Raw genomic sequence first — 21,737 nt, 5'->3', positions numbered from 1 at the left:
CTCAAATGTGGCATCCAGCCCTCGACACCCAAAAGGTTGAACCACCCTGACCCTGACATGCACAAACTGACAATAACAATGTACAGAAAACTATTTTACAACTGAATACAACATCACAAATGAGTTAAAGGCTCACCGGGAGTGTTGCATTTTCCAAACCCCATCTACCCAATAATTATTGATTGTAATAAAATACAGTTGAATTCACGCAAGTCATATCAGTCCGGACCATCATATTTAATATGACATAGGCGAAGTCCGAGTTGCAGGCAAACTGTATAAGCTGTAGAAAATCAGATTTAATCAATAACCTACACGGTGCATGCGTAATTTAATGCAGGCAGTAGGTGTGCATGCAATACAGTGAAGGGTCAGGACTAAATTTCTCACGATTCAATGCGGCTTGACCCTTCGCCACATGCGTATTTACCGGAAAGCATTGGAATCATATTGAATCACGAGAAAATAAATTCTACTAAGCATCTGTAAATGGATCAAAACTACATTTCTGTGATTCAATGCAGCCGGTGAATGTATATGCATCAACGGGTCAGTCGGCGTTTCCCACAAGTCAAGGCAGCTGATAAGTGCGGGAGTAATGGAGGATAGGAGGTGATTAATACGAGTAGGGTAAATCTAAGTGATTTTGATAGGAAACTGAATGGGACTTGAGTGAATGTACGACTTAGGCAATTATATCATTTATAAAGATACAACTTGTGAGTTTTACTGTATTTAATTAAAATCCCAAATATATATTTTTAAAATACCCAAGGGGTGCAGTTTCACATTCTTTTGACATTTCACCCTAATTTTTCTGCTTCATTTGAGCGAAAATATCCATCGGGAGATCTACTTGCAGTAATACAGTGTATAGCATATACATAGTGTATATACGCAGTGAGACAGAAAACATTGGTTTACTGAGGAAACTTGTTCCGCATATAAGGCAACTTCAATTATAAGATAATCTGCAATTTTGTTATATTTGAAGGAAATTAAAATTACTCTTACAACAGTGAACACGTTTTTAAATGTTGAAACACTGGCAATTTTGAGTATTCTCTACAGCTGTCATGACATCATTATGTACCAGCCCTTCTCATTTTCTGATTTTCTCTCTGCTCAGACTCTCTCACTGGCTAAGTCTTTTAATTTTTTTTTCTTAAGCACTCAGGGATGTTAGCCTGAGTGAGGTGTTCAAAATCCTTGCCCTCGCCTTCAAGGCCCTCCATGGCCTTGACCCCTTCTACCTCTCCGACCTGCTGATCCCTTTTCAACCTGTCGCCTCCCTCCACTCAGACTTCCCACGCCCGGCACACCCCACCATCAGCGGGCGGGCCCTCAGCCTCTCTGCCCCCACCCTCTGGAACTCCATCCCACATTCCCTTTGCCTCGCTCCTTCCCTTGCCTCCTTCAGGGCACGCCTCAAGACCCTCCTCTTCGACCATGCCTTTGGGTACCCTCCTACACTCTCTACCCTTCAACCTCCCTGATTCCAAGCCCTACCACCCGCTCGGGTCCTAATCCCTGTCTGTTCAGCGCCTTAGGACGTCCTCTTGACATGAAAGGTGTTTTACAAATGTAATTTTATATTCTATTGTATATAAATGCATGATGTTGTAACTTCCTTTCTCTATATGACTGTCTCTCTCACACTAACTGTTCAGTGTTAATAAAAAATATGCATGATGCTGGTAAATCAATCTCTTGCAATCAAAGTCAATCTCTTGTACGCTCAATTTTCCAATCATCTAGATTTTGTTTTGCAGGTTTCCAGCAGGTCTGTAGCATTCTACTGATTTTTGTTTGTCAGCAAATATAAGGCAAGCAGCAATTTTGAAATTTGAATTAAGCAAGAAATATTAAAAAATCAAAAACATCACAGATATAATTGTGTTATCAGGATGAAGTTGGGTATTTTCAATACACACCCAATACCAGGTCAATCAATGAACAATTTCAGTTTAGTTCCAGGCTGTGAATAAATTCATGTAATTATCCATGAAGTAAATGTGATAGGATACCATACCTGCATTATTTATTCTTAAATAATAACACCACTCCTTCAAACACAAAGTTGGAATTTTGCAAGGTTCAAAGACTGCCAGGAAACCATCACTAACAATGTAATACTTAAGATTACTTCTTGGTAAACCTCCCCACAGTTTTAATCAGTATAACAATGTAACACAACTGTAATAATTTCTAACCTTCACATACTTCATATCCAAAATGCTGAATTTTATAGATGTAAAATTAAGTTAAAATTACATAAACTATTAATCTTTAGTGTGAGGACAAACCACACCAGATCTAAATCTGTGAATTACCATCCTTCACTGTCAATAAAATATGATGAAAGCCATTGTTTTCTCCAGCAAGGAAACCTATAAACCAATACCTGAATCAGAGGGTACTTTGGCTCAACTGGTGCTCCTCCGAAGCCGTTTACCCCAATAAAGCTGCTACTGAAGTATGAATTTGTGAGGTTGTTGTCTGGTAACGTTCCATCCATTCCTGGAACTGGAAAATGTGAAATTTAATTTACTAGAAAACAAATCTTCCAAAGTATTTTCAACTGTACAAAAAAAATGAAAACAATGTCAATAAACACTAAAAGAGGAATAGTATTTATTAGTTATAGCCATATTATTAACAAATTTTGTCATAATGAAATTAATTGTTGCCAAGTTAATTATGTCACAGTAGTTTGGTCTATGTTGCTGAACTCATGTAACTTCTCAGATTTTAACTACTACAATGGCGTAATAAAAAAAGACCCAAGCAACTGAACGCTAAATATTTTACCAGAGCCCAAACAACAAAGCTTATTGGTTCTCCATAAAATAGACTGCTACTCGAAATACCAGATGATATCAAAGTTGGTATAAAAGTCAACAAATCCACTATGTTTCCCATTTCATTGAAGTTTCGGTATTCTCAAGTGAGTTTTTACAAGTTCTTAAGACTATCCAAAACCGCATTTCCCGTTAAGTGACAAAGTCTGCAAAATCATCATGTACTTCATTATGTACATATATGACCAATAATTCACATTACATGTAGTTGTTAGTGCAACTTCTTATTCAATTATGCATTATCTTTCATTGAAATTAGATTAATATCAAACTTCATCACTACAGCTACACTGAGAGGTCAATTACATTCCTGGGATATTACATTTATGAATGTACAACACGACTGAATAGTGGTTCATCTACGCTTTTGCAAAGGCAAATGTAACTTTTAAAATAAAAGTTTAGTCAGATTCGACATTATCACTTTAACTGTTTGTAGTGACAAATGTATAACCAGAGTCATGGCCTAAATAAACACAGCATTCTGAAATATTAAAAAATATGAGGGGACCAGGAAAAGCTCATTAGGCCCAAAAGCCTGAAAGATCAATTCCCAGCTATCTGTCTTCTCACCATATCTCCTCAAACCCATGCAATTCCCATCTCTCCTATCAAGTACACGAAGCCCTCCCACATTGTTAACTATTAAAATGTTGGTGTCCGTCCAAAACACTTGCGGATTTTAAATGAAACTTCTACGAAATAAGTCGATCCAAAATGTTCGCACTATCCGAAAGAGCTGCACACAAAAAAAAAAGCTGACGGGACAGGCCTTGCAGCTGCTGCATCCCAAAGCCTCTCTCAACAGGTCGTTATTTGTAGCTTTTGACTTTTACAACAGATCCCACCCCAAAAAAAAACCCCCCACGTTATCCTCCTCCCTTTCTATATCCAGGTCCCTACAGACACAGCGCGCGCTCTCCCAGTCTCTTCGTCCACCAGGAATAGACCTACAAGAAAACCAACAGCAACGAGAGAGGGCGGGGAACTGAACCGAGCTCTTGGTCGACTCTCTCTCCACCCCACTCTTCCGGTTGCACTGACGAGCAAACGGGCGCCGTCTCCTTCCAGCAGCGAAAAATAAACCCCACCAGCAAACAGGAGGAGGAGGAGGAGGCGGTGGGGATGAACAGAGAAGTGGAAAGGGAATCGCAGAGTGGGGGGCAGTGAGTGACACCGACACGGCGCGACAAGACGGGCATTCCCGGAGCAGGGAAGCCAGACAGACAACTCACTGGTGAGGAGCTGCCCGGGATCCACCAGGCTTCCCAGCTCGTTCTTCTTGTGGCCGCCGTGGGGATACCCTCCTCCTCCTCCTCCTCCTCCAGAAATCCCCCCACCGCCGCCTCCAACACCAACCGCGGCGGGCGCTCCTCCTCCTCCTCCCCCTCCCCCTCCTCCAGGCGCTGCCGCCGCTCCGGCTCCGACTCCCGCTCCCGGGTGGTGGTGGTGGTGGTGGTGGTTGTTGTTGACGACAAGCCCGAGGTTGGCCGCGGCGGCGCCATTGTTGGGCTCCTCGTGCAGGAACTGACACTCGTCGCCGTAGAAACAGGTCTTGTCCTTGGCGTAGTAACGGCAGAACTTCACCTTGGGGCAGGCGGCGGCGGCGGCGGCGGAGGAGGAGGAGAGAGAGAGGGAGGCGGCCGCCACCGACGACGACGCCACCGCCGTCGATAGCCCCAGCCCCCCCGGCCCGGGTCCTAGGCCCAGGCCCGGGCCACCAACAACGCCGCCGCCGCCCGGGCCGGCGCCGCTGTTCATGGCCCACACACGCACGGACCGAGACACTGTGTTGATGGGTCAGGGCCCGAGCCGCAGGTCCGGCCGCGCTGCTGCTGCTGCTGCTGCGGTCGTTGCCGCCGCCGCTGCTGCTGCTGCTGCGGCCGCCGCCGCCGCCGCTCCTGTTCCCGCGATAGAAACCCAAGTGCCGCGGCCGAGCAGCACCACAACATCGGAAGGAAAAGGCGAGTTGGGGAGACGGGAGTGAGCGGGTGCGGAGAGGAGGGAAACCCGACCCTCCTCTCCTCTCCACACGGCGAGGCGCCTTGTCCGTCCGCTGCGTGTGTTTCTGTCGAGTGAAGGCCGGCAGGGAGCGGCCCGGGGCCTGTCTCGGCGGCGGCTGCTGCTACTGCTGCTGTGGGGAGTTTTTTCCCCTTCCCCCCCCCTCACTCACTCACTCACTCCTCTGTCTCGCGGCCTCGGCCTCCGAGCGCCCCGCTGCTAACCTCCTCACTGCGCCTGCGCGCCCCGGAGCATTCTGGGCAGCCGAGGAACCAAAACAAGTTGGGAGTGCGACGGGGGGTCGGGGAGGGGGGGAGTGGGGGAGGCAGTGGCACTGGGTTGGGCGGGTTTCACGCCCAATCGGGCGGTTGTTCTTGTACGACGACAACAACTCACGCGGGGCGGCCTCCCGGGGCTTTGGGCGGTGCCTGGTTTTCACACTTTTAAATGAGTGATAACAATAATCTTTGCATTGCTTGTCGTATCGCTTTCCGCACATCTTCGAGCCATCCCGGAGCGCGTCGCGGAATGCACCGCGGAGTGCATTGACCGCCTGTGTCGTGGGCGAAAGGTTTTAATTATTGATTTAAATCGACAAGACGTCGATTTTTCCCCCGACCTCCCCCCATTTGGAGGCCTTTTCTCACACCGTTTCAAAAGCAGGAGCCAAAATCGGCCGCTCTGCTACCCCGGACATTAATTTTGCCTCCAAAATACAGAGTCAATCCACTTTACATTATATTTTGTGAAGTTCTTTGAAACCTTTCAACGACGTGATAAAGCGCTAGATCGAATGCAAGAATCATTGCACACAATATTGGGCCATGTTGGGTCTAGTATTTGGTTGACTGGGCTTCAAACATATTTTAATTTTGGTTAATCTTGCTGTCCAGGCAGGGAGCAGGGAAAGGTGTTGTGCGGGGAGGGGAGTATTGGGATTAGTTAGTCTCGAGCCTTGTAAAGAACAAAGATTTCTTTTGCAAAATGAAACTACTTACAGGGACTATGTATTTACACATAAAGGTGTAGATTTCAAGGTTGAATTTAATTAGACTTTAAACTGAGGTCCTGGCTGCTTGTTCTAGTGGACCTAAAGGATCCCAGGGCAGCATTTGAAAAGAGGAGGGAGTCTCTCTCCTGATGTCCTGGACAACAATCTCTTTTCTCCTACACCTAGCCTAATTTCTATGAAAGCAAATTTAAGAATATTTTCAGCAAATTTAAGAATATTTTCAGCAAATTTAAGAATATTTTCTATAATAGAATGGTTTAGTATTAAAGTAGAAGTTCAAGTGGAGAAATAAAAGATACCCAAAACATTGTATTAGTTCACTAACATTTTTAATTGCATAGCAAATATTTTCCTGTCATGCCACACAGATGTTTTACATTCACTTAACACGATTTTTCCGCTTACCATAATATTCTGCAAGGAAATCTGGCTTCAGATTCTTGCACTTCATTTTTATTGCTTAGTTTCTGTTGCATAAATAGAGTATTTGGAAGATTAGTTAGTAAAGCGAAGACAGGTTTCATGGGACATGTTTCCAAGGTGAGATGTTGAACTTTCACGCCTGGAAAGAACTTGTGCGTCATCAGACAATAATCATCTGGTATTTACAGAATAATGAAGGAAACCTATTGTGTTGGGTTACCACAGGAATTTTATGAAGAACATTAAGCATACCACATATTTGTTTTATGGTTTTATTTTTTGGATGTGATGCACTTAGATTAGAAAGCCAACTTTAAAATATTTCACATTATTTGAAATATTTTGCATGGTGGTGACTTGTAATTATTTGATTTTAAGAATACTGTTCTGCACATTATAACTTTTAATACTGTCATATATCTAGACAAAAAAAGCTAATAAGGATCATGTATAATAAAAATAATTGATGTCTCAGTTCATGGCTTGTATGCGACATTGCTGGCTGCTGCACTAGCCTACAAATAGTCACTACACTTCACAGTAAACTTTTGTGGAGGCCTTTGAGATGACAATGTATCAAATGCAAGGATTATTATGATTTAAACTATGATGCCAATGGATATCTCGAGTTATACAAATTCAAAATATGTTGTCACAAGATATACTGCTTTCAACATTTTCAAGATGGAGGTAGATAGGTATTTGTTAGGTCAGGGCATTAAGGGATATGGGGCAAGGGCAGGTAACTGGACTTGAGGTACAGATCAGCTATGATCTTATAAAATGGTGGAATAGGCTTGAGGGGCTGAACAGTCTAATCTTGTTTCTATTACGATACATTTGACTCAAATCAGCATGAGGTAAGTGCTTGTTATCTTTCACAGCCAGAGTACAGAATTAAATCCACATCTGTGAGATAATAGGCACATACGATACTGAAAACAGAACAATTTTCCTGCAACTCAGTGGCAGTTTAAACCTACACAACTTTAACTGACTGTTGCCATCAAACAATAGTATTTGTAACCATGGGAAAACCCATTAAAATTGGTCACACACTCCATGGCTATTTGTGGGACATTGCTTTGCACAAATTGGTTGCCTCGTTCACCCACAACCTACGTCAGTCACAGATCACTCTACAGCATATCCTATGAAGACCTTTGACAAGTCTCAGCAACATGAGAAGGTGCTAAACCAAATGCAACGATTATGAACCCTCATTTGAACTCATCTGAAACATTACATATCATCAGCAGTAAAATACTCTTTACTGATACTACACAGCTGACCAACAATAGGAGTTTCAAATTAAAGCAGCTCTGTAGTCAGTGATTCAAGAATTCTCTTTGTTTATGCTGCAGGGCATATCACATAGTAGTGGCAGTGTTAACAAGCATACATACAGAAACTATTGCTTGCACAGTTCACAAGATCACAGACGTTCAGATGAAGAAAGCTCTTTGGTCCATTTGATCTCATCCTTGCCTAATAACAACCCTACCATCTTTCATTTCAGCTTAAGGCTGTTTCTTAAATCAGTCCATTTTCTTGGTGTTAACAACTCTTAATGGTAACCCATTTCATCTGTTGATTGTCCTTCAAATAAATGTTCTTGATATCTATCTTAACATCAATTTTCACAAATCTAAACCTGTGACCTAATCTGCTGCCTTGTCATATCTGAAAGTACAATAGCCTGTCTCTCGTCTGGCTATACAGCCTGGTTGTTGTAGTGCAGAGGTCAGATTTGTGAATAGCTCAATCTCTTTGTAAGGTGTAAGTTGCTTCTTCTGATTTCACAACTTGGTATCATCTGTGAATGTATTTGTGTCAGCATAGCAAAAGTGTGTCTGGGACCCAGGTGATGTGGTAATGGTCACAGAAGAGTGGGAGGGGAAAGGTGAGCTGTTATGGTCTGAAATTGTTGAAATCAATGTTGAGGCCAGAGGGCAGTAAGGTCCCTACAACAACAACAACAACAAGATTCCATATATAAAGCGCCTTTCACGTCAGGAGGACGTCCCAAGGCGCTGCACAGTTGGGTCATGACCCGAGCAGGGGGGAAATGGTCAGGGTGAGGGGAGGGAAGGGAGGGAGCGAGGAGGGGGAAGAGAGTCGAGAGGGGAGCTGAAGGCTCGGTCAAAGAGAAAGGTTTTGAGACCGGCCTTGAAGGAGGAGAGGGAGGAAGCAAGGCGAAAGCAGATAGATGAGGTGCTGTTCCTTGAGTTTGCGCTGTGGTTCATTGGAACTGCATGGATGGAGAGGTCAGAGTGCGAATGGGAGGGAGAGTTGAAGTGGTAAGAAACTGGAAGCTCAGGGTTCTGCTTGCGGACAGAACGGAGATGTTCGACAAATCAGTCGCCCAATCTGCGCTTGGTCTCCCCAATGTAGAGGAGACCACATCGTGAGCAACAAATGCAATATACTACATTGCTGGTAGTTTACCAATAATTTCAGACCATAATAGCTCACCTTCCCTCTCCCACTCTTCTGTGACCATTACCACATTATCTGGGTCCAGACATGCCTTTTCTCTTTCTGGTCTGCCATACATGCTGCCTGAGCTGCTGAGTGCTTCCAGCGACTTCTGTTTTTTTTTGAATTTATATAACACCTTTTATGCGGGTAGTGTCTCGTAAAAAAAATCTCGATTAAAAAAAAACCACAAACCTATATTGAGACGGTGAGCTCATTGTCTGGGCCAGTGGTGTCCGCCTTTTCCCATGGACAGAAGTGGCACACAAGGCAGTCAAGAAGCGGCCCCCAGAACATCCGTATTAGTCTAGGTAAGTCTGTGTTCAATCGGCAGTGTATTTTCAGTTTTTCCTTGATTGAATATTTCTTGATTTATGGCATAAATCAAAAAATATTCAATCAAGAAAATTTATTTTGTTGGCCACCACTCATCTAGGCTGACACACTACTGCAATGCTGGGGCAGCAATGCATTGTCGGAAGTGCCTTCCCTCAGATGAAATGTTAAACTGAGGTCTTATCTACCTGTTCAGGTTGACATTAAAGATCCCATGGTACTATTCAAAAAGAGAATGGAGAATACTGTGTCTTGGCCAACAATCCCCCAGATAAAATTGATCATTCACTTTATGGCTGTTTAGTGCAAATTGACCGCTGCATTCACTTATGAATATCTACATCTTCAAATCTCTTTCACAATAACAACAGCAACTTGCTTTCATATAGATCTTTGTTGTGAGGTGGGGATGGAAACAAGGAAAGCATTGGCGCAGTCAAGTCTAAAACCCAGATTTCCTCGAATCCAAAGTCGAGGATATCTGCTCAGCTGCCTCTGCCACTGCATCTGCTACCCTCTCCCCATCTCCTCCTCCCACCCCGGCCCCTACCCATCCCTCCCTCCACAGCTTTGAACCTGTCTCCCTCTCCTCTCTCATCACCACCATAACCCATATGAAACCCACTACCTGCTCCTTTGACCCCATCCCTACGCCTCTCCTTACCTCCCAGCTCCACCTGCTTGCCCCTCTACTCACTGACATCATAAACCTCTCCCTGTCTTCTGGTACTGTTCCCACCCCATTAAAAAGCATGGTCATCACTCCTATCCTTAAAACAGCAACAACAACAAAATTACAATTTATAGAGTGCTTTTCATGTCGGGAGGATGTCCCAAAGTGCTGAACAGTTAGGTGTCAGGGCCCGAGCATGGGGGAGGAGTGGTGTAGGGTAAGGGAAGGCAGAGAGGTGGACTGAGCCCCTCCCTGGACCTTTCTCTACTCCCTAACTACCTAACTAACTACCGCCCCATCTCCAACCTCCCTTTCCTCTCCAAGGTCCTGGAACGAGTTGTTGCTTCTCAGCTTCGCTCCTTCCTCTCCCACCACTCCCTTCTCGAAACCCCTCCAATCGGGTTTCCATGCTGCTAGAGCACAGAAACAACCCTGGTCAAAGTGACAAATGATATTCTGTCCATTTGCAACCAGGGCTCCCTTTGCCTCCTCATCCTCCTTGACCTCTCTGCTGCTTTCGACACCGTCAACCTTCCTATCCTCATCCATCGCCTCTCCTCTCACCTCAACCTCCATGGCTCTGTCCTTGACTGGTTCAGATCATACCTCTCACACTGCCTGCACTTCATCTCCACAAATGGCTTCTCCAGCGGGATTCCTCAGGGCTCTGTCCTTGGTCCCCTCTTCTTCAATATCTATATGCTCCCTCTTGGTGACATCATCCTCAGACGTGAAGTCAACTTCCACATGTATGCGGATGACACCCAACTCTACCTCTCTGCCTCCACCCTTGGCTCCAGGACTACTGATGTCATGACTGAATGTCTGTTGGACATCAAGTCCTGGATGAGAGCTAACTTTCTTCAGTTGAATGTCAACAAGACTGAGGCTCTCCTGATTGGCTCCCATCAGCACCTCCTCACCTCAGGCACCGACAGCATCACCATCCATGAATGCACACTCCACCTTACTAAGCCAGTCCGGAACCTTGGGGTCATGTTTGACACTCAACTATCCTTTCTACCCCACATCTGTGCCATGACCCACTCATGACCCCATCTCCCCCGACTCCATTGGTTCCCTATCCTTCGGAGGGTCCAGTTCAAGATCCTGGTCTTCACATACAAAGCCCTCCATGGCCTCACCCCACCCTACCTCTATGACCTGCTATCCCCTACCAACCAACCCGTTCCCTCCGCTCAGCCGGCTCTGGCCTGCTCCACGTCCCCCGACCCACTTGCCCCACCATTGGCGGAGAGCCTTCAGCCACTCTGCCCCCAACCTCTGGAATTCCATCCCCCAGTCACTCTGCCTCGCCCCCTCCTTAGCCTCCTTCAAGTCCCGCCTCAAGACCCTCCTCTTTGAACATGCCATCGGCCATCCCCCTTCGCCTCCCCTCCCTTCCCCCCAACCCCAGCTCGGGTCTGAAATGCTGTATTCTGTCCAGCACCTTGGGACGTCCTCCCGAAGTGAAAGGCGCTATACAAATGTAATCTTGTTGTTGTTGTTGTTGCCGCAGGCCGCCAAAATCCTCATACATGCTTTCATTACATCGAGGCTCAACTATGCAAACTCACTGCTTGTCGGCCTCCCCAACTCCTGCCTCCACAGGCTGCAGATCATCCAGAACTCTGCAGCTTGTGTCCTCTCCTGCACCAGGCTCCATATCACCCCCATCCTTGCCAACTCCACTGGCTTCCCATCATACAGAGGATACAGTTTAAGATCATGGTCCTCACCTTCAAAGCCCTCCACAGTCTTGCTCCCCCCTACCTCTGCAACCTCCTAACCCCTTACCATCCTGTTCACTCCCTCCGCTCAGTGGGCTCTGGCCTGCTTCACGTCCCCTGCCTTGCTCACCCCACTATTCGCGGGTGGGCTTCCGCCACTCTGCCCCCACCCTCTGGAACTCCATCCCACAGTCCCTCCTTCTCACCCTCTCCCTTGCCACCTTCAAGACCTTTCTCAAGACCCTCCTCTTCGACCATGCTTTCGATCTCCCTGCTTCGCCCCCTGCTTTCCACCCTCCCCAACCTCGACCCCTCAGCTTGGGTCCGTAACTCTGTCTGTCCAGCACCTTGGGACGCCCTCCCAAAGTGAAAGGCACTTTACAAATGTAATTTGGTTGTTGTTGTTGTAAAGATTAAAAGGATTTGGACTCTTTGGGCGCGAGATAGTGACTGAGGCAGGTGGTGCGACGTTGAAGAAAAGTGGTCATGATCAGGGAAGAGAGAAAGAAAAAGCTGAGATTTATATGAGAGACATATTGATCAGCCATCAACATTAGTTTAAATTCCTGCAGATTTACCTAATTTCAATAGTTGTATCTCTTTTGAAGCCAGTTCAACAGCCAAGAAGGATATATAAAATGTTCAGGGGGAGGGAAGGGAGGGAGCGAGGAGGGGGTAGAGAGTCGAGAGGGGAGCTGAAAACCAAAAACAAAGGTTTGTGGGACATGCTGTGCGCAATTGGGTTCCAGAGCGTTCGCCACAAATATACCAGTCAATTCACTTTGCAGTATGTTCTGTGAAGCGCTTTGGGACGTCTTCCCGACGTGAAAAGCGCTATATCAAATGCAAGGATTATTTAGACCTGGTATTCATCACATTGACCTGGTGGATGTAATAGGTTCCATGGCACTGAAGGGAGTTTCTCCTAGTATCCTGATAACAATCCTCAGATAAATTAGTCAATCATTTGAGGAGAGATTGGAGAGGCTAGGTCTGTTTTCATTGCAGCAGTTTTCATTAGTTGAGGGAGGACCTTATAGAGGTGTGGAAAATTATGAGGGATTTTGTTCGGGAGAAGTTGTTTCCATTAACGGGAGTCAGTGACTAAGATACATCATTATAAGATAATCATAAAAACAGTGAAAGGCGAATTTAGGAGCAATTTTTTTCACTCAGAGAGTAGTTGGGATGTAGAATGCCCTGCGGAGAAGAGTGGTGGAGATAGAATCTAATGTGGCTTTCAAGAGAGAAGTTGATAGGCTTTTGAAAGAGAGGGGCTTCAAGGGGAATAGGGATAGGATGGAAGGTTGGGACTGAAAACATCTCCCTACTCTGTGAGCCAATGCAGACTCGAGGGGCCGAATAGCCTCCTTCTGCGCTGTAGATTTCTATGTTTCATAGTTCTTTGGGGGATATTGCTGTGGTGAGGGAGCTACCAGCTGAACCAGTCTATTTGCCTTAACATTTAACATCCCTCAGAATTGTAAACAATTCTCAAATGTTAATTTGGAAGCCATTTTTTCCTACATTTCTTAAAAAGAACTGGCTTCCAAATTAAGACTGAATTTAAGAATTGTTCAACTTTCTTCCCCCCCACCCCCGCCACCTCCCACCACCTTAAACTTAAATACAAACTGGTCTTGCAAGCAAAAACTAGGTGGAATTTCAGGCTTCTGCTCATTTTCCATACCCTTTAATAATCCTCTTTTTCAAACACGTTTCCTTTTAAAATGATCTATGATTCAAAAATTTCTGACTGAATCTTTAATTTTATTGTTAAATCTATATTGCTTCCCTAACTTTAAGGAGCTATCTACTGTTTGCACAGGTTGCTTACATAGACTTCCATTTAAGCTTTACAATGTGGGAACAGGCTATTTGATCTAAGTAATCTGTGCTGATGCTTATACTCCATGTGAGCCTCCACCTCTCTATTATCCCATCTTCTGTTCCCTCCTTTCCCTTGTCCCTCATGTAGGGGTTTCTGCTGTGCCTATTGCAATCTTTATAGCATACTTATTCAGAATGGTCACTTGTTTCTTCAGGTTGGCTATGCTAGACTTAGCTATGATATGGACTTGTTCCAACCCATTCCAGACGAGTCCTTACACTAGTGTCTGACTATTCGGAAATGCTTCCAGAATGGATAAGTTGTATTTTATAGCTATAATTTTCATTTTGTCATGGCCTTACTTATGAACCTGCAGGATCTTTGTATTTTTTGAAATTGTGAAAGAATACTCAGATTCAAAACTGATCACTACTTTCATTGCCAAGCAGCGAGAAGTACTTAATAACAGGTGCTACAACAACATAGCAAGCAATGCACTACATTTCCTGCTTTCTCCCCACATCCTGCAACAAAGTTTTATCCTGTTTGGCAGTGAACTAAGCACGCTATTCAGAAACATATTTTTAACTCAAACTAAAATGATTAATATACATATGACTTTGTGTTGCTGTGTCCAGATTGTGATAGTCTATAATAATGTTGACCGTGCACTAATGGTGGGGGTCAGCCAGGTGTCTGGCACATACATCACCATGTTAAGCATATTCAAACCAAACTAAGAATTTCATGCATCCCACCTACACATGAAAATTCCAAAGAGAGATTGTTGGAATCGAATGGGCATAGTCTCTCCCTGGAGGGAAGCATCCTGCTTACCTAGGCACAGTTTGGCATGAGCTAAGGCTTGAGGATTCCATAGTGTGCATTAGGGTACAGTTGCAGTCTAACCAATTAAAACCACATAGCTTCCCATTGATATCGCTGTCTGGCAAGCTTTCCTCCCTGCTTGCCCAGCTAGGACCACCATCTTCTTAAGGCTTTGGCTTTCAACAGCAACAACAACTTGGATTTGTACAGCGCCCTCTATGCCAGAGCGCTTCACAGTAATGGGTCCTGGGGCCGAGCCAGGGGGAGGGGGAGGAAGATGACCAAAGGCGTGGGTGAAAAGAAGGGTCTTCAGCAGAGACCTGAAAATAGGAAGAGAGAGCGAGGCGAAGGGAGTGAGGAAGGGAGTTTCAGAGCCTCGGGGCTTAGTGGCTGAAGGCACGGCTGCCGAAGGTGGAGCGGAAGACTCGGGGGACAGGAGGAGGCCAGACCCGGAGGAATGAAGGCAACGGGTACTGTTTTGAGGAGAGAGGAGATCGGACAGGTAGGGGAGTGCAGAGGAATAGAGGGATTTGAATACAAGGATGTGAATCTTGAAATCGATCCTCTCTGGGACAGGCAGCCAGTGCAGTCTGGCAAGGACTGGGGTAATCGGGGAGCGGAGTTTGGTGCGAGTGAGAATGTGGGTGGCAGAGTTTCGAATAATCTGGATTTTATGGATGGCAGTGGAGGGGAGGCCGGCATTAGAATAGTCCAGCCGAGAGGTGACAAAGGCATGGACTAGGGTTTCAGCGGCTTTCAGAGAGAGGTATTGGCGGAGACGGGCAATGCGTCGGAGATGGAAGAAGGCGGTACTGGTGAGGGACTGGATGTGAGGGAAGAAGAATAATTGGGGGTCGAACCTGATGCCTAGGTTTCGTATAGGTTCGGAGAGCTTTAGGGGGAGGTCGAGTAGGTGGAGGAGGTGAGAGCCATGAGATTTTAGATGTTGACGAGAGCCAAAAAGTATGGCTTCCGTCCTGTCAACCTTCAGCTGAAGGAAGTTGGCGCTCATGCAGCCCCTGAGGTCTGACAGGCAGGCTGACAGAACATCAGGAGACTGGGGGATCACAAAGAAAGGTGAAAAAATAAAGTTGGGTGTTGTCTGCATACATGTGGAAATGTACCCCATGTCTACGGATGACATTCCCAAGAGGGAGCACGTAGATCAGAAAGAGAAGAGGACCAAGAATGGATCCTTGGGGGATCCCGCAGGTAACCGGGTGAGAGTGGGAGGAGAAGCCGTTTGTGCAGATGTACTGCTGGCGGTTTGTGAAGTAGGACTCGAACCAAGCAAGTGCGGTCCCACTGAGGTGGATGACGGAGGAAAGGCGGTGGAGGAGGATGGCGTGATCGACTGTGTCGAACGCGACTAAGAGGTCCAGGAGAACAAGGAGGCAGAGGGAGCCCTGGTCACAAATAGTGAAGATGTCGTTTGTGACTTTCACAAGCGCAGTCTCTGTACTGTGGGCAGGGCGGAAACCTGACTGGAGAGGTTCGAAGAGGGAGTTGGAGGAGAGGTGTGCATGAAGTTGATTGGCAACAACGCATTCTCGGACTTTTGCCAGGAAGGGCAAGTTAGAAATAGGGTGGTAGTGGCTGGGGTTTGAGGGATCTAGCGAAGGTTATTTGAGGAAGGGGGGTGATGACTGCAGTTTTGAGGGGGGCAGGGACTGATCTGGAGGAGAGGGACTGGTTGCTGACATCAGCCAGTAGTGAGCAGAGAAGGGGGAACTGGGTGACCAGCAAGTTGGTGGGGAGGGGGTTGAGGCAGCAGGTGGCGGGTTTCATAGAGGTGCTGGTGGGTGAGAGGGAGGAGGGAGAGATGGGGAGGAAAGAATGTCGGATGGGAGTGGTGATAGGAGCAGATGATGAGGAAGGTGAGGGGGACACAGAAGGCATGGCAGTGATTGACAAGGGGCAGGTGGATGAGGCTGCCTGGCGGATGTTAAGTATTTTAGAAGAGAAGAAGTCCATGACCTCCTCACACTTGGCATTTGATATGAAGATTGGGGAGGCCTGAGGGGAGGCCCGGAGGAGGTAGTGGGTGGTAGAAAAAAGGATTTTAGAGTTGTGTTTAGCCTTCAAGATGATATTGGAGTAGAAGGCCATTTTTGCGCGTGTCAAAGAATGATGGTTCAGGGTTAACAGGAGCTGAGTAGGATGACCCCCTGCCCCCAGTGACTAGTTTGCTCTTTCAAGTCCTGCCTATGTGCCAGACTGGCTGTGCTTTCATCAGCAGGGCCCTGGAATACTAAGGACCCACCCGGCACATGATCTGGGCTACAGAGATGGCAACAGGGCTCGCTCCATTCCCACATTCCATTGCTAAACATGTCACCTTGGAGCCACTTCAGCTCCAAGGACACACTGCTTACCGGTCGGTGTCCAGTCATGTTGGATGTCCAACAACTTTACCATCAGTACATTTGGCAGTATTTACCTGTGAAACACTTCGAGATGTTTCAATATTATCGACGTCATATTCTATACAAAATAGTTTTGTGCTGGTACCATTGTCTGAGATCTTGTGTCACATTTACCATCAATCTGGAAAAGAAAACAGATCACTTTCTACCTCTTCATACCGCTCCAGTATTAATCACTTTGTGGACTTCTGCTCAGCTGGGGTCCATTCTTCCTCAATCAGTGGTCCGACACTAGGGTTCATTATTGTTTTGTTTTCGTCTTTCCATTTTCGACATTTTTGCTTTTTCAGTATCAAACAGGTCTTTGTGTGCATTAAATGTGACTTTTTGTGCAGTCTTATCATTTCCTACTGTTTTGTGATGTTTTTGGAACAATGTACATTCATATTTAAGCAGAGTTTAATTGTTATGTAATGTAATTGCATGCATGTAACAGTCTTTTTTTTGAACGTATTGATTGGATAGCTCAATTTTATTTTGGATCTATTGCTTTCACCTTTCTTTCTTGTCTCATCCATGTATTTTCATTTCATCATTAGCTCATTGTGTGACTTTACGTGTATAACCACATATGCACATCTTCTTTATGTTTGGATGAATATATCTTTCATTTTTAGTTTCCATTTAGCTTCAATACAAAATCAATATGAAACGAAAATTAGGGGTGCGTGAAACGTTAACTTTTTTCAACTAAGCCTAGTTTGACTGCAAAATGTAACTAGCATTAAAATTCAAATCACTGCATGTTCGCTTGCAAAATACAATCACCACACTTCGCAGAAAACCCTTTTGACATTTCTTAAGACATTCTCGTATTATGATATATCAAATGCAAAGATTGTTTATTTATTGATTGGTACGAAAAGAGGAAGTGTGGGTTCCTTTCCTCAGTGGTTCCTGTTGTGTAACGCCTGAATAGACTGGAAACCCAGCCACTTGTAAACTGGATCGTGATATGTTACAGTGCACATTTAAAGATAGATACGCTTTGGAGTATTTGCAATAACGTTACCTTTACAGATTTAACGTTGGTAACGTTTTATGAAGTGATCCCAAAACAATGTTGGAATTCACGTTCAAGAGAGCAAGTATTTCTTTGATTCTGCTGGTTCTGGGTATGTATGTACATCTTATACACATTGGTGTATTTACCACTGAACTCTACGGCTCACTGACTCTGCAGTGATAGCTAAGCTTGCAGTATTTGAATTGCTTACTAAATTTCTTTCCATTTCTACTCTAAACTATGTGTGAAATGCCAATCATTCCTTAGTTCAAATTACGAGACGTTTTACTTTAAATGCAACAGTAGATGTATAGCTGCATTTTCATGTAGTATTATATTGTGTTCATTGTGTTAATGCGTGTAAATACTTTCGATACTGCTGCTTAAATAAGCTTAATTTTGTGTACACACGTTTCCTTTTTGACGTAAGCTACTTATTGCACCTAACCTCAGTCTATGTTAAAGCTATAACTTTTCAAGACATTTTCCGTCAACATCTGGTCGTCTTTTCCCCTTTCTTATCAATGTTGCAAAATCAGGTAAGATGGGACCGTCTACATAGAAGGAATGGGATGACTTTCTATTCCATTCAGTGGATATGGTGTGTGCAGATACTTGTATATATTTATTAAGAAAACCATTTCTACCTACACTGACAACCTGTGGTTTTCTTGTTTCTATTTTCCATTCTACTGATTATAAGGTGTAATGTCGAGTTTACTACAGAACCTACAGCTATCAAGGACTGCTTTCCAAATGGCAATGAAAATCGTGCAATGATTCTAACGATTATAGTTTTTGTAAAGTGTAATAAAGACGAATGTGAGGAATAATGAGAAAGAGAAATACAATAGTTCTTCATTCCATCTATTCATCTCACTATATGACTGTCCAGGACGTCCCAAGGCGCTGAAATATATGTCATATCACACATTTAGTTGGTTTGTCGTTCATATATACAGTATTTTGAGACATGTTCACATTTGGATACACTTAGATTTGATTTTTTTAAAAAAAGATTCCCTGAAATACTGTTGATTGCAAAACGCTGTGTTAGTTTTGTTCTGAATCTAATGTGTTTCTACACATTCTGGGAATCCAGTGTTGCTACACGTAGCGCTTGGATGTCTAAACAAAGTTGTCAATTTTGGTAGAGAGAAGACACCAAAATCTGTGAGTTTTGACTGCAAACAGAGTTATATTCATATAACGGTAACGTGGTGTTCCCCGACAGGTCGATAGTGCTCATACTGTACAAATGGTCCACCTGTTGTGATGGAAAGCGCGTTTAACCAGTGAGCATATGGCAGATGTTTGTATTATACACCGGGGTTGTATTACCTGCTCTGTTATGACTATTTTGTCTGCTGATCAAACACATGTGGTGCGGACAAAAAGAAACACATCCATAAGCAACCCCGAAAATACAAGTGAACGATGACATTTCCCCCCCCTCCTGTTCTTAAATATTCCACCACTGTGCGGTGAGCCGTAACATTACTGCAACAGTCTGCAAACTCGACACTTACCTTTGCAATCTTTCTCTTCGGATCTAAATAGGAATCACTGAAAATCCCTAGATTTTCCTTTCAAAAATCCCTGTGTCTCCAGAAGTCATTTTGCATTATGGAACTGCAAATACGTTTCGAAATGAAAACTTTATTGGGCACTCCGCTCATTTAACACGAACCAAGTTTATCATACATGCAATCACAAACTATTAATAAGACATCATCTTCATCCAAAGGTTCCCCTGAGACGCTGAGAGCATTTCATACAATATTGCAGAGTGTATTTGATTTAACAATTGGCAGATGGGATAGTGAATCTAAGGTCGCAGCACCTTGTGAAGTACATTTGGAAAGGAGTTTTCTTCCCCTGAAGTAAACCGAGGTCTGCTAAGTAGAGTAAGTCAGGGTCTGAAAAATATCATAGCAATTCAACATGGTCGAGTAAAAACAGCATAATATTTCATTTAGAATATTATTATTATCATTATTAGAAGTCTTTATTATTAATAAATACATTAATAATAATAATAATCCTTGCATTTGATACAGCGCTTTTCACGTCGGGAGGACGTCCCAAAGCGCTTCACAGAACACACTGTAAAGTGAATTGACTGTATATTTGTGGGCGAACGCGACAGCCAATTGCGCACAGCAATGTCCCACAAACAGTCGTAGATTGAAAATGACCAATTTATTATTGTTTTTGGTTTTGGAGGGATTATTATTAGGTGTGTGGAGTAAGGAAACTTGCCCAAGGTTTCGCCCTCTGCCTGGAATTGAACTCAGGTCTCTCACTTGCAAAGCGAGTGCTCTAACCACTGAGCTACAGAACTCCACATTCATAATTGGTTAAAATTATACTCATCAATCCCCCCCCACTATCCTCGCCACCTCAAAATAAATAGTCTTTGAACAATAAGAAATGTCCGTGTAGCAGTTGTTGCATTTATTGGACTTGTGTCCAGGAAATTTAGGGCAAGCGAGAGAGTTCTTGATATCTGACAAGCGAGGAGCTTGGGGATAGAGCGAGAATTTTTTGATGTCCAGAGATCTGGGAATAATAAGACCAGAGTGAGAGCCCTTGAAATCTAGAAATCAAGGGAACTGGAGGCCAGAGTCAGCGTGTAATGTCCTGGAGATAGATCAAGGGCACATCTGGAGAGCCAGAGCGCTGGATATCTAGAAATCGAGGAAACTAAGGGCTAGAGGCAGAGGGCTTGCTGTGTAGAGAAGCTTATCCATGCTTATCCATAAAATCTTCAATTTATTTCCAAAAAAAATTTGCGCAGGTTTCAGTTAAGTGGAGATTTCAGTCCAAGTGGCCTCCCTCTGTTTCTATGCTGCTGCCGTATAATCTTAACTCTGGCTATCTATTTGTATTTGTAGTAAATAAGGGGCAATTGACCAGACAGATTTTATTACATCGACACTGTTCCCTTCATTTAATGAACACTGAACCCTGTTTCATGTACCCCGTCCTATCCGCTGCATTACTGGGGGTGAGCTTTCAGACACTCTGCCCCTGCTCTTTGGAACTCTTATCTTTCCCCTCAAATTTCTTCAGCTCTTATTCCCCAGCTCGGGTGCCCAGCCAGCAGTGTGAAGCGCTTTGAGATGTCCTCCCGACATCTAAACCTAAATAAGTGTAATTTGTAATTCGCAAATTGGCTGCATCAAATTCACGTTACAAGATATCTGAACACGGTGAATGTGTGTATATTACGTAGAAATGTCAAAGTATTTCACTTAAAAGGTTCTTTAATACCGACATGCGCACATTGCCTCAACTAGGTATCCTGTAAAGTAAAGCACTTTGAGACATCTTAATGATGTGATAATAATAAATAATAATCCTTGCATTTGATATAGCGCTTTTCACGTCTTCTAGACATCTCAAAGCGCTTCACAGAATAAGGTGTAAAGTGAATTGACTGTATATTTGTGGGCAAAATGTGGCATCCAATTGCGCACAGCAGTGTCCCACAAATAGTGGTGGATTGAAAATGACCAATTTATTATTGTTTTGTTTTGGAGGGATTATTATTAGGCTCTGTGTGGAGTAAGGAAACTTGCCCAAGCTTTCTCCCTGCCTGGAATTGAATCCAGGTGTCTTGCTTGCAAGGCGAGTGCTCTAACCACTGAGCTACAGGACTCAAGGTGCAATATCAAATGCACAGATTATTATTGTTGTACTATGATTGTGAACAAAGAGAATTGCAACATTTGCCTGGAATATCAGTTTGTCAATTACTTTTTTCCCCTTTGGTATTGCTTTTGAAAACAAATACATTGAAATGTATAAAATGTATTTAAGTGAAATATTAAATACTTATTATTTTGTGGTATTTTATAAACTAAGTGTTTGCGTTTTTCTACCCTAAGAGCATAACATTTAATGCAGAATAAAGTAAAAGTAGTGAAGTTTCAAAATCAAACATCCTGATTATCTGAATGCTAAGCAATTCAAGTCAAGTTACTGTGAATGAATGAATAACTGTGCCTTTAATATAGATATAATATATAATCTATAAATTCAGCCTCCATAGTTTATATTTTAAAGAGATTAGAAATGGATCAATCTACCAACAGAAGATGAAGCTAGGAGGCAGTGGTTAGAGCAG

The 21,737-nt window shown here is 44.1% G+C and overlaps 2 protein-coding genes across 3 annotated transcripts in view; one reads left to right on the top strand and one right to left on the bottom strand.

Annotated features, from left to right (window-relative positions):
- Nucleotides 1-4,490, bottom strand: part of pan3 (poly(A) specific ribonuclease subunit PAN3) — a 71,476-nt gene extending 66,986 nt beyond the window's left edge. The window contains exons 1-2 of one of the 2 annotated variants that reach the window (XM_007900606.2): nt 4,097-4,490; nt 2,405-2,526 (exon numbers count right to left, since the gene is read on the bottom strand). In XM_007900606.2, coding sequence (XP_007898797.1) covers nt 2,405-2,518 — 114 coding nt within the window. In that variant the 5' untranslated portion in view covers nt 2,519-2,526; nt 4,097-4,490. The other variant, XM_007900605.2, reaches the window with a different exon arrangement.
- Nucleotides 4,491-17,659: 13,169 nt separating this feature from the next.
- The window catches only part of flt3 (fms related receptor tyrosine kinase 3), a 54,259-nt gene continuing 50,181 nt past the window's right edge, over nt 17,660-21,737 (top strand). Inside the window, exon 1 of the mRNA XM_007900680.2 lies at nt 17,660-17,714. Coding sequence (XP_007898871.2) covers nt 17,660-17,714 — 55 coding nt within the window. The remainder of the gene's footprint in view (nt 17,715-21,737) is intronic.

Source organism: Callorhinchus milii, unplaced genomic scaffold (genome assembly GCF_018977255.1).
Source record: "Callorhinchus milii isolate IMCB2004 unplaced genomic scaffold, IMCB_Cmil_1.0 Scaffold4, whole genome shotgun sequence".
Lineage (NCBI taxonomy): Eukaryota > Metazoa > Chordata > Chondrichthyes > Chimaeriformes > Callorhinchidae > Callorhinchus > Callorhinchus milii.
The sequence above is the reverse complement of the archived record's forward strand: the minus strand, read 5'-3'. Positions and strand labels throughout refer to the sequence as shown.